Source organism: Diadema setosum, chromosome 7, assembly GCF_964275005.1.
Source record: "Diadema setosum chromosome 7, eeDiaSeto1, whole genome shotgun sequence".
Lineage (NCBI taxonomy): Eukaryota > Metazoa > Echinodermata > Echinoidea > Diadematoida > Diadematidae > Diadema > Diadema setosum.
In genome coordinates, this window is record NC_092691.1 from 21,894,078 (window position 1) to 21,912,117 (window position 18,040).

An 18,040-nucleotide genomic window follows, 5' to 3' on the forward strand; every position below is an offset into this window, starting at 1 on the left:
TTTGCTTGTCAAGTGAAGTGAAAGGTGAGCCGAGGACCATTTTTTTTTTCTGCTTGTTAGCTCATGAAGTGAAGTGCCCCCCCCCCCCCCCCACTTTTGAAAACACTCTGCCCGGCCCTGTAACAGACGACTCCGAGTCGTGACGATGAGTTTGGGTTGCTCGTCTGGAGGTGTCTAGGAGAGCAGTTTTGTATACTTTATGGGAAGTGTGAGATGTATGTCTTCCTCACCTTTAATACTAATTACTGTAGCGCATGCATTCTCCCAAACAACAGATGTGTGTGTGATCTGTGGATGGTCTCGTCTTTGGACTGTACACTCTACATAGATATAAACCTGTGGGACTACATAAATTACATAACCATAGGCATAGCCAAGAACAGAATTTCATGAGGCATTTTCACAATTTACAAAACAAACGGATACTCTAAATATTTATATAGTCAAGAAAAGTAGCACACAAGGCACACTCAGCCCAATATCTGTATAGATGTCTCGGTCATTTATAAGATGAAGTTAAAAAGGAGCATTCACTCACCCAATGCACTTATCGCTATACTAACCTCGTTCGTAAATGTGCATGAGCTCAGCATTATGAGTGACTGTAAATAAATCTATATAATACTATAACTGCCATATAATATTAATAAAAATAGAGTTTTTGAAAATTTAATTCCAAATACTAAAATTTGTAAAGAATTTTTTATTATTCTCACAAGGTGAATTCTGGTGGATTTTGTGTCCTCCGCAAATCCGCTGTATCTTTCTGCTGTAGAGCTGTGTGAAGCTAGCTGACAGTGTTCTTCGTAAGCTTCATGCAGCACAGCATAGCCATACGTGTAGTGTACGGTCTGACGGTGTGAGTGAGTTTGGGCCGACAAAGTCCAGTTTTTTTAACTACGCACAGACATTTTGTGTTGCAAAAATGTCAACTGCAGTGGTTTGTTTGAAGTTTTCGGAGAAACCAGGACGTCCACGACTTGATGGCATCGATCTATCTTCACTTATTGCAGATTTCAGACAGAGAGTTTCGAAAGTATTCGACCTTCCAGCTGCAGATTTTAGTAAGTTTGTAAACACGATAAACAAAAGAGTTCCGGTTCATTAAGTTTGAAAGTAAAATTTACCGGAAGTAATTTAAATATTTATCCCTACCCACATATGTCCTGTCAATCACCCTAAACCGAACCCAAACCCTCTTTCTAAGACTAAAGAGTAAAGACTCCAGAATCCATAATTGTAGGTCTATAAAAATGCCTGTAGTCAAGTGTAGAATAGTAAAGACTAAAGTAAAAAAGTGGTATTTTTGGTAGTCAGGGGACAGTGCAGTGCAGTGGTAATACACAGTGTCAGTATGGTAACTATCGCCTATCGCACACAGCCCAGTCGCTGTAAGTAGCGCGACAGGGCTGTACCAACGGACCAGCAAACACGAAGAGAGTTCAACGATCGTATGGCGATCGCTTTGAATTTTGATACTTTAGGCCTAGGAGGCCTAGATCATTTTCAACCATACAGTGCAATGCCAGTGGTAGTGAGTGGAAATGAACCAGGTAACGTTAATCACTTTGCTACATCTACACTCCCTACAGTGTGCAGTTGTCCCCGACTCGTGTGTAATGCCTCGCAAAGCCAAAAATTTCAATCTTTCATGCACTCAAAAATTTCTGGATTTACGCATATCAGCATCGGCAGAAGATTAAGCCGAGGTTTGACCTCCCATGCCAAGGTTTTACCGTGCGCAAAAGTGTATAAATTAGGTTTTTACATAGTACATGTAGCAGGAGGTTAGATTTTTTGACAGCGTTGTGGTCGAATTATCGGTGGCTTGTGTCAGTGCTTGGTAGGGCCTATGGAATTTAGCCTAAACCCACTCAGCTGTGTTGCCTCGTGGGTTAAGCATTCCATAGTTACTGCATGCAGACTTTTCCCACTGACACATAAAAAGAAATGTGCGTCATCTGTTTCATAGAATTGGGGGACAATTTTCTTTGCCAGAGATCCATTTTTTTTTAAATCATGTTACCTGATGGCAAATTTACTTGATACATTTCCTTTTGACTTGCCATAGATGGCAGCCATGCATCTGCATCCAGTAATTATTGAATGCATAATTTTCCAGCCAATAGGCATCTCTCACTGAGAGTGCACAAATGCTTGCTCAGTGTGTAAACCTTTGCTTCAAGTGTGCGAATTCCTGCTACACGTGCGCGATATGTTTACAGCAGCTGTCCTTTGTGAGGCAGTGTGCAGCCAGTAATAATCAACACACAGCTCTCAACCAATGAAACTACCCATTGTGTAAAATATATCCATTGGAAATATTTCTTTTAATCTTCTATTATTAATCTTCTATTATTAACTTTCATCACTGATTCTATCAAGTCAACAGAGTAGAGATTGTAAATAAGTACAACTGTCTATCGCAAAGGGTCGACAAGAAAGATTTTTATTAATAGAAAGTAACATTTGTGACCCTGTATCACAAAACCAACAAAAAGTTGCCAGATATGGATTTTCAGTTAAGAGCATATTCTGAAAGAGCAGACTTTAAGCTTTAAAATGATGCATAACTCAATTCAAATGGACTCTCCTAACCTATCTAAATATTGGAAAGAAAGCACACACTCAGGAAAAGTGTGAACTGAGAAAAGAGGCTCCGAAGTACAGGGTCTATTCAAGTGCTTAACCAAGTCATGCTAGCTGTGTGATGAATGGGACAAAAAACAGGATGTAAACCACCGGGTAACAACAATGAAGGAATTATCAGATTAAAGGGACTGTACAGTACTGGTTGAGATGGGGATTCAGGTTTACAACATTCTTTAAGTGAGATCATGAGAAACCTCTTATGAAATATTGAGCATGTAATTTTAAGAAGGATTCAATGTTTATTTGATGAAATTTTTTTTTCTTCAAATGGCTGAGATATCCAAAACAGTGATGATGATAAAAGGCAACAGGCCACGCCTTTTATTAGGATCTCTTTGTTTCACCTTGTTTTGGGATATCTCAGCCATTTCAAAACCGATTTTCATCAAATAAACTTTTGATACCCCTTAGAATTGCATGCTCTTTGACATCTCATAGAGTGGTTTCTGAATATACCATCTCGCAAAATGTTAAAAGCTAAATCCTCACCTCAACCAGAACTGTACACACCCTTTAAGCATGCTTTATTAACACATACTGTGCATGATTGATGCTGACTTTCAAAGCAGTAGCTTCATCCTTTCTAAAGTTATTAAAGTTGAGAGTGAAGAGTGTGTACAGGGTTTTAAGAAATTAAAAAGGGACTCATAAAGACACACCAAATCACATGCACTATTCTAAAAAAAGGTGTTTGAGTTAAACTGCTAAAAACACACTTTCTTGTTCATTTTATGGTCCCAAATTTTAGCATAATGTAGAAGAAGACTTGCTCTTTCAGAAAATATGAAAAAGTCAAGATTGACTAGGTTGACCCATTTCACCTAGTTTCAGTTCTGACACAAAATCAGTGCGTGCGACTTTTTGTTCGTTTTGTGATGCATGGTCATATTTGATGAAGTAGCACACACACATGTACACACATACATGCTTGTACACACACAGACATACACCGCACACAATTCAGAATAGTGCAACATACAGCTGTGAAGAGACTATACAAATGTACATTGTATACGTACAAACAATATGTATTTTAGAACATTCATAATATAAGCAATTCTTGCTTCCAGGAGAATCCAGATATTTTGTTGAAACTCTAGCTTTTTATTCTGTACTGTGCATAGATCTGGTGTACTGTGGAAAGCTTCTGAGAGACTCCGACACTTTAGCATCAAGTGGCTTCAAGACAGGATGTACTATTCACATCCTCAGAAAGAGACAGCCGGAACCTGAAATAAAGCCAGGTCAGACTTTCATGAGGCAAACTGCACTGCAACATGTTCACTGCACTTCTATTCAAGTTGCACCTGTGCAATATTTTGCAAGATGTAAAAGCACTTGTGTTCATTTGAAGCTTCACAATTTATTTCTCATGGTCCTAAAATGTTTTCTGTTTACAGTGCATGTTTGTGTGAAGACTTTGGCTTTCATGGATGCACAATTGTACAATATATGCCCCAAGTGCAAAAGTTAGATTAATGAGAAAGCTACTTAATTTTGTTTGTCAAGAATATTGTCATTATGAACATGATTACATACATTGTATATAGTATTGCATAAAGTTTTTACATAATCAAAGTGCTCAATATTGGCCCAGATGAGTTATAATGAAGACTACAGTAATCTTTTATTCATTTGCAAATTTTGTAGTGAGGTGTGAAATTATAAGTAAGCAAGTACTCCTCCAATCTCTTTGCCAAAGGAATTTAGGGTAGTTATAAAATTGTGTGAATATGGTTACTGTGGTATATTAAAAGTGAAAGTCAAGTTATATAGCATAAAATGTATGATTTTGGTGTTAATCCCACATGCATGCATTAACTTATGTATCTGTCCTCCATATTTGATCTCAGAACCTCTTGATGATACTGCTATCAGACAACTCTTGAATGCTCTCCATGCAGCTCTGCTGAATCCTGCCCACAGACAAGCTGTGAGTATGCATACAATACAGTGTATTTTTATCTTTCTGAATTCTTTTACTCCATCTCAGTTAACAGCCTGTACTGTCTGTGTACTGTTTCCTTTTTCTCATCAACATACATGTATTTCTGTGACAGTGATGCGAAGTCATCAAGATGATTTCTCAATCCTGATGAAGTGTTTCAATACTAGAACCTACTCACATATCTTGCCAGGGTGACGTAGAGATGTCTTTTGCTCTATTTCTCTTATACATGAGAGTTGTATCATGGATCATAGTATTGTTCAACCACTTCAGACATCTTGGCAATGTAATTTTTACATCTTGTTGCCCCACTTTGACAAGCAGACAAAGTTGTAGCTTGAAAAAATTGCTCATTTCCCACTGATGAAAGTCAATGGGCTTTTGGGTATAAAATAGCAGGCAATTGCAGAAGTTGGATGGACACTGTGAACATGTTATTGCCTGACATAGCAAAAAAGAGTTTGTGCACTTAGCAAGCGTGGCTAGACGTGCTACCAGTGATAACAACTTGCTCTGTACTTGTAGTCTATTTGCTTTTCCCCTTTGAAATGCAATTTCAGATGTGGTTACATTAATTGTCCATATTTTCAAGTTTGCTCTACATGTCTGATTTTGTCGTCAATGATATGGACTGGCTGCTTTTGGGGGATACTACGCTTGTATGTACAACATTAATTGCCCTCACTAGAATACAAGTAGTACTGCCCTAGTCTTTGACTCACACATGCTAGTCCATATTTTATTATTGTTCTACGTTGTACTTGTACATTGGACTGTGGGAATCAAATTCACTCACTAAGTACCTAACAAGGTGTTGTACAAGTGCTTTTCCATTTTGCAGTATGTATTATTCCTTTAATTGAAGACATGTGTTACTTGAATTCTCCTACACAGGTTCACAAGATTCTGACCAGCCCAGAAACCATAGACAACATAATTGCTGCCACGCCTGGAATGAACACAGATCACATTGCCATGTGTGAGTTTCCAAGCCCCTCTTTAGTGACTTTACATTTTAGCACTTTGAGTACTTGTATAATATTGTACGGCATTCAGTGGGATAGTGAATAATATTAAAGTGATATAGAAAGTGATTTAGGACCACATGCAGCACAGGTCAAAGAATGTTCTTTGTCTGTGTGTGTGTGTGTGTGTATGTGTGTTGGTGTTGTGTTTGATTGATATTGAAAAAGAAGTTTTAATGGTGTGAGAATTTTGTTCATGTTACATACAGTATATCACTTGAAATAGCTATAATTGGCCCATCTGTAATGTTTATTCGTGCCCAAATTAAAAAATCATTTGTGAGCTTGCAATATGAAAGTATGCAGATTCATTCATTAAAAAAAAAAAAATGTATCTAATTTCCTCTCCATCATTTTAGCAATGCTCAGAGATCCACAGCTACTAGTACAAGTTGCAGATCCTGATAATGTGAGAAGGTAAGCAAGAGACTTGACCTTTTAAAGCCCATGTAGAAGCTCTTCATATAATGAAATACTTTGGTAGCTTTTTTTAGGTCTGAATCTTCACAGATGGTTAACAAGTTAATGCACTTTTGGAGGGGCAGGAAATGTTCTTTAATTGAAATAAAAACAAATAAAACTTGGGGGGTTTTTTTAAGATCCTATGAAAGTTGTTTTCCTAAGGCATATGTGCAAGCCAGGCAACAAATGGTCTAACAAAGTTACATTAATTTCTGTGCTTTTCAGAATTAATGATCTATTGCTGTTTGTATGTCTCGCTCTGAAGGAGACCAGAGCCATATTTTGTGGACTCCTTTGTATTCTCATGAGTACTTTGTTGCAATTTCCATGAAGTGAGATCAAAACAGGATCATAGAGATACTCTTTCTCCGAATATTTCAGGATTGTGAAGGCACATCCAGCCATTGGCCATGCAGTCATGCACATAGCAGCATCTGTGACAGAGGAGGCTGCCCTCAGTGGCAGGGGTGGGACACTCGGACAGGATGCTCCTCTAGACCGTGAGTGCACCAGAATGGCGATGAGTTATTTGCAGAACTCTTCATTTGTTGTCATGATTTTCTGTCCATGTAGGGTGGATGTCTTACAGTACGTGTGAAATTTGGCATTTATCACAGTGATTACAGTGCGCATGTGATGGAGAAGATCTTTTTATGAGAGCGAACAAGTTAAACATACACAGGGAGTGTACTAATGATATCACATGGGTTTTCAGGTCATTATGTAGACATGATTCAGTTTTCTGATTTTTAGCTTAGTTTTAGTATATCTTTGAGTGAAAATTGATGCTGTTTACAACAATATGCAATCAACTTGAGCAATTTTTATGTGTGAATGGATGGCGAAATCTGATAATGAAGTTGATTGGATGTTCCTTTAATAGACTGATTTAGCTTTGGATGCACAATCATTAGACAGCGCATGTACTTGTCTTGTACAGCTTTAGGTATGTGAAGAAAAGCCCATAGTTCTCTGTGGTGCATTTATGGTAAAAGCAGTATCAAACATGACAACCCAGGGGGAAAAAAACACAACAAAAACAAATGGTCGAAAAAATATTTCTTGACTTCAACCCTAGTGTAACATCCATATCATATTAAATGCTGACTCTGTCTTCGCTGTCTCTATTTTCACATAAGTTCTTGTCTCTCAAGAACCTTTCATCTTGGAATGTAACATGTGTGGCACATAATTGCACATGATAGAGCACATTCCTTTCCTACCTTTTTGTCTGCCCCTCCCATTGTAGTCCCTAGATGATAAAATTTTGGAAGGATACTTTGGATTCATTTCATATAATCCCCACCCCCCATCCTTGCACCTTTTCATGGCTTTACTTCTTTACGTGTTTGACCATATATCTACCCTATTTTCTATGAAGAAAGCGAAAAGCTAAAGGAATCTTTTGGATTTGCTGTAACAAGAAAAGTAAAATGAAAGGAAGAGAATGTGCACTAAGCTCAATATCAAGGCAGAATGGTGTGTCAGTAATAATAATTCAACTAATTTTGATTGCTCTGAAATGAGAAGAGACGTTGTATAAATGCCAATTTTATCATATTCTTCACTTTGCAGCGGTTTTCTTCCCAGACTTAACATCAGATGAAGAGATGGAAACAACCGAGGTTTGTGCTGTGATGTAGAGCTCTTTCAGTTGGTTTTTCCTCAGTTGAAAGTATTTATGAAGCTATTCCAAACAATTAATGACCGCATGAGATACAATACTGTAAAAGTGGAATTTTTTGTGCATTCATACAAATAGAAACTAGTGCAAAAACAAAAACATACAAATATTTTTGCTTGCTATAATATTTATATTCCAGTAGTTCTTGTCTTGAGCAGGCCAAATTAAAAACATGCGACACTCATCTTACCTAATGGAGCGTGAAAAATTACCCCCAAAATCCACTTTTACAGTATATCTATAGTCTACATTGAAAGTATCCATTCAATGTCTAATGCCCCTACTTCTCAATTTCATGTGAGTTAGGCATGGTTGATATAGATTTTAAAGAGGGATACTATCTATGTGCCATGTTTCTATTTGTGTAAATCTTGTGTAAATCTTGTGTAAATCTTGCATGCATCATTCCATTAGATGCTCTCCAAGGTGCATTGTGTTTTGCACCAAGTCAAGAGCAATTTCAGATAGTGATGTGAATCAAAGGCTGTCAGAATTTCAGTGATTATTCTCTGTGGGAGACATTTCATATTTTTTTTTTTTTTTTTTGGGTTTGTTAAGTATGTCATGAAGTCTGTACATGTATTCTTATGTAGTACTCTTGTAATTCAAATACCTGCTGCTGCTTTCTATCAGGGTGGAGCAAGCACCAGCCAGGGAACAGGTCAAAGGTCAAGAGGTCAAGGTATGATAACAACGGCGCAGTTGACTGCAGCGCTGGCAGCTGCAGGAGTGGGCAGACAAGGAAATTCAGGGGTAAGTTTGTCTGTTTTGTTTTTAATCACAATTTTGTAGCTTTCTGGCATTTTGTTTTGCTTTGTTTTTGCCCTTTTTTTTTTACCTATTCTGTGTGTATGACATCGCTCTTCTGATCAGTGTCAACTTGGATGAGAAATGGAGTTTTCCTTGAGACTATCGTCCAGAGAGTGACAAAAGACAAATATATATACTGTAAAATGAGGAATGTTTACATGCATTTTGATTTCGCAAATTTTGCAAGAGCTAAGATTCGCAAAATTGAAATGCGCATGAAAGTTCTTGTTTACACTCTATGCATTGAATGCCAATGGCAGCCCCAATTTTCCTTGACTGTTGAGTGATATTTCACGAAAATTTCATGCTGCAAAAAAGGCTGTTGACTCCAATTTGCAAAAATTTAATGCCACAAAAATATCTTGCTTTACAGCACTCTTTTACATACCTTTTTGCCAGATGATAGTGAGACCATTTGAAGGACCCGTTTCTGCCTCGGCCAATGCGTCCTCGGGTTCCCAGTCAAATCAGCGGCCCGCAGCTAGTCAGCCCTCACAGAGTCGGACGTCCGGGGCTCCAGCCCCAGCTCCGGCCCAGGCAGCAGCGGCAGCTGGTGGTCAGGGGATCATCACGGCAGACATCTTCAGACAGGCCATGTCGCAAGCTCTCCAAGCAGCTCGACGAGTGGCGGGCACCTCCAGTGACTCCGCTGATGCTAGCTCTTCAGCTCCCCCTGCTCAGACCTTTGCAGTATGTTTAAATACCTTTTTTTCATTGTCGAGACAGCTACTGACATGTAATACCAAAGAGGACTTGTGTGACTTAAGCCCCTGTGTGACATCTTGTATTTTGTTATCATTTCTGGGGAAGAAGATATGAGGGCTACTGAACTCCTTTGGTAGTTGTGTTTTGTGATAACTCCTGCTTCACTGCTTTCATAGGCAAGATAGAACATTTTATCTATGTTGACATGAAATGTAAAAACTTTCCACAAATAAAAAACGTACATGCATGAGAAAGGTTCTATGGAACCTGCCCCTTTTCCTGTGTGTATGTCATGCAAAAACTTCTAGAATGGCAGAGTATTGTTTCAAGGGGATAGTGTTGATCCAGTGCACACAGGCAACATGGGGTGCTAGGGACTTGTTCTCTTTTTTAGAGCAGTTTTGGCATGTAGCACATTGCTCTTGATACAGAGGATTAGTTTGTGATGATGGTGTATTTGAATTGTGACTTGCTTATACTACTGCTATACAAAGTGGAATTTTCATGGTGTGGAAATCTTCACACATTTCACATGACCACGGCACCGTTTTGTTAAAGTTTACCATGGTAACAGTCAGACACCAGAGCTTCTCAGCCAATCAAAACCAAGAATTTTACTGAAGTTGTCAGAGACTGACAACTTGTCAGGGCTGACAACTTTCATGAAACGGTGCCCAGAAACTTGCACAAGAATAAAGCATGTGAATATATTTGCTTGTTATATGTACTACTACCACTATGGTAATGTCTGCGGAATTAAAAACATGCGAAATTCGTGTCGCTCGGCAGAGGGCAAAAAATTACTCGCACAACACTATTCACTTTTACACTTTTACAGTACTGTATATGTAATTCATTTTATGTTGTTTTAATTTTCTCGAATTTGGCGAACTGACCAAAATTTGCGACGTTACCTCATGAAAATATTGCCTCCCATGTCCAACAGTGTAAGGGTGAGAAATTGCCAGCTTTTTTCTCTGAAAGTGAAGATACTTTTTTCTCAGTCCATCAGTGAGGTTTTTGACTGCAAATTTTACCATCAGCAAAACTGTCCTATAAGTCCTAATTTGCAAAGTGTAATACAGTAGATGAGAAATTGCTAACCTTTCTCTTGAAAAGTGATACATTTTTTCTCATTCTGTTACTGTGGTTTTAATTACAAGTAATTTGGAATTTTGCGAAGTGGGATTCATAGGACAATTGTGAGTGATTGAATTATTCAATCACTCACAATTGTCCTATGAATCCTATTTCGCAATATGCTATAATCACAAAATATATGATGTTTACTATAAGCACCTTGGCTGTAGGTTAAATTCACCTCTTTTGTTTGTTTTTTTTTCTGCTCCTTGGGTCATAAACTCTGTGAACTGATTCATGTTAACTTGATACCAATTCACATCCATCCCTTTCTTCAGCCCCAGATGCAGCAGCTGAGGGACATGGGACTTGTGGATGATGCAACAAACCTTAGGGCGCTTCAGGCGACTGGCGGTGACCTCCAGGCAGCCTTGCATCTCATTCTGGAGGGGAGAATTTGAATAGATTCAGATTGTTGGCATTGAAGGAGACCGAAGCCCAAATGTGGATTGAGTGAAAGCAACAATAGAACACATTAGTGAAAGTGTTAAAGGTTTCGGTGCCATCGTCGCTAGATAAGAAGACTACTACAGTTCATGATGTCATTATGGACAGTGATATTGTCATACAACCAGATTTCTCCAGTTACTGTGTGAGATCTTTTATGGGAATGTTCGCTGCTATACCCACGTGCAAGCCGTGCCCTTCCACCGAAACTCTTACGGCCATGGGGTCACCGCACGCCCCCTATGTCCTACCAGATGTACCAGAGACACCAACTTCAGTGCTCTAAACTCACTTCATTGCACAGCTCCTCCATAAACTCCCTTGACTGTATATAGGGCGTGGCTTTACATAAACAATGAAATGACCAAAACAGGTTCTGAATTCTGTTTTCCACACTAACAGAAACATAAACAACTAGAGAAGCACTCTGAGAGCGCAGACCTCCGCCAAGCATGCAGCTCATTTCCACCACTGATCTTGTTCTTCCTTGTAGATATCAGTGATTTCCACCCATACATACAACTTACAGCATGCTGAAAGTGTTTATAGTGTGCTGAAAGTCGCCCGATTTCCCAATATAGAAGCCTTTTTATGTCATAAACCCTCAGCTGCAGGGCGCCCCTCGCCCTAGCAGAAACTAGAGCACGCACTTTAGTGCGCGTATGCAAACATCAAATACGCGCAGCCTGCACTCCCAAGTTCATTGACCCTACCTGCCAAAATATCAAAAATTCTTCATAAATTCCCCCAAAATTCTTGGATCATTACCAAAAGTTAATCGTTTGTTACTTGTGTCATTCTCAACCTTTCCTGCAAGTTTCATCCCAATCCGTTAACTACTTTTTGAGTTATTTTGCACACGGACAAACTAACTAACTACCGAACGAACGAACACACAAACCAACGGTAACGAAAACATAACCTCCTCCCTTGGCGGAGGTAATAATGCAATTAGCACACATTTTTACTTAAACTTCACCAATTAGCATAACAACCTTTACCTATTCTTCCAAGCATGCTAAAACACACAAGTATATGACATGAATATGTGAAACACTTGCTTGTAACTTTACACTTGCATGTATTTACATAACTCTCATCATTACTCTACGTGTAAAGTTATTTATTAGTCCTGTGAGTTGAATTTCCGCCTTTCTTATGACAAAGATCTTATAGAGCACCTGGTATGTGTTATAATTCCTGTCACTTTGGCAATATGTACTTTACCAGTGGTAGCTTATACGGTGGATGCAGTTGTATTTACACTAACATATGCTTCGTTGACAGTCTCTCCGATGATGCTGATCTCTTCGTGTTTCCCTGGGTCTGCATTCTCCATAATGTCAGCATCATATCCATTATCAGAATGATTGATATCACTGCCTTCGCCATAACTGGCCATTGCTTCACCCGAAACTTCCTCTGCTGTTGAACTGTCGCCCTCTGCCAAAGTCTGCCACCGCATATGATACCCTCTTTCCGACTCAGAGTCGGAGGAGTCATCTAGGTCCGGCACAGTCACAGTCCTTTCTGTTGCTCGGTGCCTCCAACGGGGATGTACTCGGTTCATCATCTTCCAGGAACAAGCCGTTGCATGGGAGGAGAAGGTTGCGGTGCAAAACTTTTGTTTTTCCATTTCCATGCAGTGGTCGTACTTCATACACAGGCATTGTCTCATCTTTCTGTGCAATGATCTCATGAACCGTGTCTTGCCAATACGAGTGCAGCTTGCCTGGTCCTCCGGGAGGGGCCACATTCCTGATGAGCACATGATCCCCTGGTTGAAGTGGGGTACCACTGGACCTCTTTAATATCGTGCTGCTCCTTCCCCCTTGCTGTGGCCCTGGTAGCGTTACGGGTAGCGATGTCATATGCTTCCTTCATCTGCTCCTGAAAATGAGCCTGGAGCATTCGGCGCAAGCTAGGCAAGGTAACTCTGAAGAACTGTACCTGGAGTTACTGCCTGGATCACCGACCCCACAATTTCCTTGTCAGAGTAGCCTTTGTTGGTCCCCGCCATTATTTGAAGAGCCAAACTGGAGAAGCTTAGTCTGTCCTTCTGTCCTGGTTCTCCAATTTGGCCGGAGATCTGGAAATCTTTCCAGGCCAGCTGCATGAATCGTTGTTGCTGTTCAGCTGCCTTTGAAGGGAACAGTACCGGCTTGTCCTCGAGAATGGGGGAATGATGTCTGGGCATCACCAAGGAGGGTAATGACCACCTCCATTGCCATGATGTGTAGCGATGTAGAGTTATATTCCTTGAATGCACTAGGAACAGAGTGGTTAAGTCTATCAGTCTGATCTTGAAATCATGAATGTGCAGGCATAGCAAGCATTCTATTTGAAGGCACTACTGGCACTGCAGACACTGCTGTTTCTTCTTGACAGGTACTGGTTTTTTTCCTCTGCCTTCCTCTGCATACCTCTGCCTCTCAAACAAAGGAATTTCTCTGCCATCCTGACATGTACCAATACAAAACGTAAATACATCTGAAAGGGAGCAAATAAATGGAGACAATTTGAAGGCACCACTGGTACTGCAGCACTACTGTTTCTTCATCTTCTTCAGGTGCAGAGTCTAAAACGATGGAGGTGCACCTTTTACAATTTGTACCTGCGGGCACCTTTGCCTGCAGATCCTTTCACATGCAGGTGCCTGCAGGCGCCTTCACCCCGGCCGTTCACCTACTGGCACCTTCCACTTGCCGGCACCTTCACCTGCAGGCCAAAATGATAGGCAAGATGTATTTACGGTTACAGAGTCACCCTGCAGGCACCGAAAAAATTAGTAGCATTCATAATGAGGGCATTACTAGCACTGCAGGGGAAAGCGTCTCTTCTCTAATGCAAATCGATTTTACATTAGCATGATTTAGCAGTTAACTGGTGCACAAAACCTATCCCACTGCTGCCACCAATGTCACACAACCAGATTTCTCCAGTTACTGTGTGGGATCTTTTATGGGCATGTTCATGGATACTTCACTCAGGCTCACAACGATCACCTCACATCGCATCATCAGACCAAGTCAACATCATTAAAGTCACAAATTTACCACTGAAGTGCATGCGAAGGAAAAACTTCATACCGTACTTGCCAATCAGGCTACCCATCAAAAACAGTCACCTGACACGATGTACAACTGTACTCGCCACACGAACAGGCAATGCACAGGGCATATACGTGAATTTAGTGTACAATACGCTACAAAACACGGAGAGCCACCACGGGCCATGTCCGCCCCAGTCAAGTGTCAGCTCACCACTCCTTCCTCCTACTACCTGAGCGAGAGTATTACTCATGTGCGACCCGTGCCCCCCCAACTGAAACTCGTATGGCCATGGGGTCACCGCACTCCCCTACATCCTACAAGATGTACCAGAGACACCAACTTCAGTGCTTTAAACTCTTTTCATTACAGTATATTCAGGAAAATATATGGAGAATTCCACAAAATGTAATTCTGCATGAAAAGTACAAATTTCATTGACCAGTTACTAATATAGGTATTAAGGGTGATATTATTCCCTATGCTTTCTGAAAAAGATAGGTCATGTGCTCTTGCATTATGCTAGAAAAGTGAAAATATGTTGAATTTTATTTGTTATTTTTTTTTATGTTGTCCATAATGACATCATGAAGTGTAGTAGTCTCCTTGTCCAGTGATGACAGCACCAAAACTTCAAGATAAAAAAAAGATTTAAAAAAAAGATCATGTAACTTTTGAATCGATTTTCCAATTTTTCTCAAAATTTCATTGGTGTGTTCAACTAATATTTCTGCTTTCACTTAATCCACATTTATATTTATGCTTTGGCTTCCTTTAAGAGTGGTGGGAGAGGAGAGGGGAGGTGGGTCATAGTTTGCAGAACTGTCGGTAGAGATGCGGTAGATTTCAACCATTCTATAGGTTGGTTTAGAGGGAGAAGGGCATGTAAGCTGAGACAATGCACACAGACTTAACATTCCCTGATGCAAAGCTGGTTGCAGTCGTTAAATTGTGTCAGTATTATTTATGATATAACAATTGACAAGAGTGACAAAGGTATGTTCATGCTAATGCATATAAATAGCAGTTTCATTCTCCATGTATCCAATGTATGCCATCTATGACATGTGCATGTCTTAACAGTAAAAGCACAAGTGAATAGGATTCCCCACTTTTACAGCCATGGAAGTGGACAGTTATTAAACAGTGAGACATATTTATATTTATATTTATTCATGATTCTGTGATATTTTCCAAATTTGCACTTAAAATCAACGGCAGAATGTAAAGTCACGTAATATAAGCATATTTTATTTGATCTTCAGTTGTTCTCTTTAATGTTATAAAATTAGGCATGTATGCTGTGGAACGCAAAGCTCAGAAGTGTTATTCTTGTTTCTGAAAAATGTCACTTTAAGGGGAAAAACAGGATTTTCAAGAAATTATATGAGAAATAACAAATCTATGAATATACAAATTGTTATTACAAAGTTATATTGAGCACTGCAGTATTTCTGCAGATCTTGGCAAGGACATTTCTTTGTGATTAAGCTTAGCAGTATGTGCGAGCTTTAAAGTAGACACATACAAAGGGAAACCCTGTTATATGGGGGTTGTCAGGTCTGCTGATACAGTGGACTTCCATTATAACGAAGTCCTCGGGACCGGCAGTTTTCTTTCGTTTTATTGAATTTTCATTATAACCAAACAAATAAACAGTAAATAACATAGAGTGGATAATTTTGCAACCTGAATTTTTACATAGTTGTAACCAGAATTTCGTTTTAACTGTGTTTGTTGTAACGGGAGTGCACTGTGCTACCTCCTTATAATCGGTACCCTGTTGTAAACAAACTAAAAACAGAGACTAGATACAGTCAAGGAAATTGGGGGCTGCCAAAGTCACCTCGTTCTATGTGGTACCTCATTGTAAGAGAGCTTGTTCTAACATGTTTTCCCTGTGAAAGAAAACAACTTGGCACTGTTACAAAATAAAAACTTCTGTTGCTCACCACTGCCTTTTTAACTTTGTGCCTTTTCTGGAGACTTGTTGCTTTTGCAAGCATATCTATTGGCAAATGCCCATATCAAATTTAATTGTTGCTATGAGTATGTCTGTGTGAATGTTTGTTTGTGTGTATTCATGTGCATGCATGTATTTGGAAAGGCGAGTGACTTATATGACACAACACTGGAGTTCTATTGAAGGTACATGTATAATATTGCAATGGCACTGGAAGTCCAGATTCAGGACTCTTTGTATCTGTATTTGAGCTGCTGAACCTTAATGCATCAAATTGAGTGATGGCACAATTCTGAGAACTTGGTGGGGGGCTCAGACTATTTGCTCTCTGCTAATGACTTTCCCTCAGAAAAGCGTTCTTGTGACTTACAAGTGTGTGATCTTTTGACCTCTTGTCGTCAGGTGAGGGCAATTTGTGTGGGCTCTTTTTTTTCTTTTTCTTTTTTATAGTTCCTCCTTTTTTTGCGATCATGCCGTCACTTAATTTGATGCATAAAGGTTAACAGCTCGGGTAAAGATATAAAAGAGTCCAGAATCGAGACTATGGCACATGCTGAAATAGACTGCCATCACTCCCATTCATTGTTTTATATAGTTCCTCAGAACAATTCAGGCTAGAAAGATACATAAAGAATGACCATATATGGCATAAATAACTATTCAAGTACAGTTCATGTGCTCTTCTTTAAGAACTTTGTCCAAATCAATATCCTCTGTTACCGTACTAAAAGGGGATGGCTAGTAACTGATCAGTGGGAATCAGTGGAAATGCTGGGGGATGATTGTTCCAATTCTTGTGGGATTAATTTAAGGGTACATTATATATCTATGGTTGTGTGAAAATTATTTGCTTCAGAACGGTCTCATATTCAAGTAATGTGCAGTTTAATGCGCCGTCACTGTACAGGCATGCTAACCTGGAAACATTAGACTGCACATTACTTGAATATGAGACCATTCTGAAGCAAATAATTTTCACACAACAATAGATATATAATGTACTCTTAAATGAATCCCACAAGGATTGGAACATTCACCCCCCAGCATTCCCACTGATTCCCACTGATCAGTTACTAGCCATCCCCTTTAAATCCTTGCATAGGATGCACAGAGTCAACAGTGCTGATGGATTTGACATGTCCGAACTTGAATGTATTTGTTGTGTTTCCTGATTTTTCACAATTTTTCTTTTTTTCTGCTACAAGACTCAATCACTGAAGCACACACACATTCATTCACATTGAAGCCATTTCTTGTCACAAGCAAAAGTTTCTGTCCAAGTGACGATCGTACTGGCAATCTGATCATCTACTGAAAAAAACCAAGAAATTGTGCAAATCCCATTCATCCTCAAGTTGAACTTGTCTACGTGCTCCAATAAATCATGTTATTTCTGGGCCCCACTTCATAAAAGATGTTAGGAAAGCAACACCTGCTGGAATGGCAACTTCCAATAGCAACAGCCAATCAGGAAGCTGGATTCTTATCATTACCATGACAATTACCATTTTAGCAAGAGTTGCTATCATATCCTGCTATCATATCAACTTTTTTTTTTTTTTTTTTGTGAAATGGGGCCCAGAACTAGTCAGAGATCTGCTGGTTTTGAGGTCGCTGACGTTGGTAAACTGATTGTGATTACTGTGGCAACACAGCTGCAAAAAGCAATCAGCTGTACTAAAAGCATTTTAGATGTTGGGGTAGTTGTATTCATGCATTGATAAACAGGCGCGCCGGAAGCAGTTTTGGATTGGGGGGGCAAATATTGGAGGGGGCTCACTATAGACCATACATATGTTACACAATATACACATATACACACACACACATATACACACACACACACACACACACACATCTATATATATATATATATATATATATATATATATATGTGTGTGTGTGTGTGTGTGTGTGTGTGTGTGTGTGTATGCATATAAAGTGGCGTATGATGGGTCGAAACATTGGGGGTGGGCACCTTGTGGAAAAGTAATTTTGACAGTGTGTATGCTTGTGCGTGTGTGCGTGCGCAATAATGGGACTACAATACATTACAGAATGTGATACATTCAACAACGCAGTCATTGAGGAACATTGTAAGTTTTCCTTACATGGATTATGGAATGACGGTGTGAAACCACAACTTACATACTG

General features: G+C 39.5%; 1 protein-coding gene across 1 annotated transcript; it reads left to right on the forward strand.

Moving 5' to 3' along the window:
- Positions 1-838: 838 nt before the first annotated feature.
- LOC140230901 (ubiquitin-like protein 7) lies at positions 839-10,873 on the forward strand. The gene is made up of 10 exons (XM_072311044.1): positions 839-1,064; positions 3,777-3,896; positions 4,506-4,585; positions 5,495-5,579; positions 5,985-6,042; positions 6,469-6,587; positions 7,663-7,712; positions 8,405-8,524; positions 8,981-9,271; positions 10,705-10,873. The coding sequence occupies exons 1-10, from the start codon at positions 926-928 to the stop codon at positions 10,825-10,827; spliced, it is 1,185 nt and encodes a 394-aa protein (XP_072167145.1). The 5' UTR covers positions 839-925; the 3' UTR covers positions 10,828-10,873.
- Positions 10,874-18,040: the final 7,167 nt, after the last annotated feature.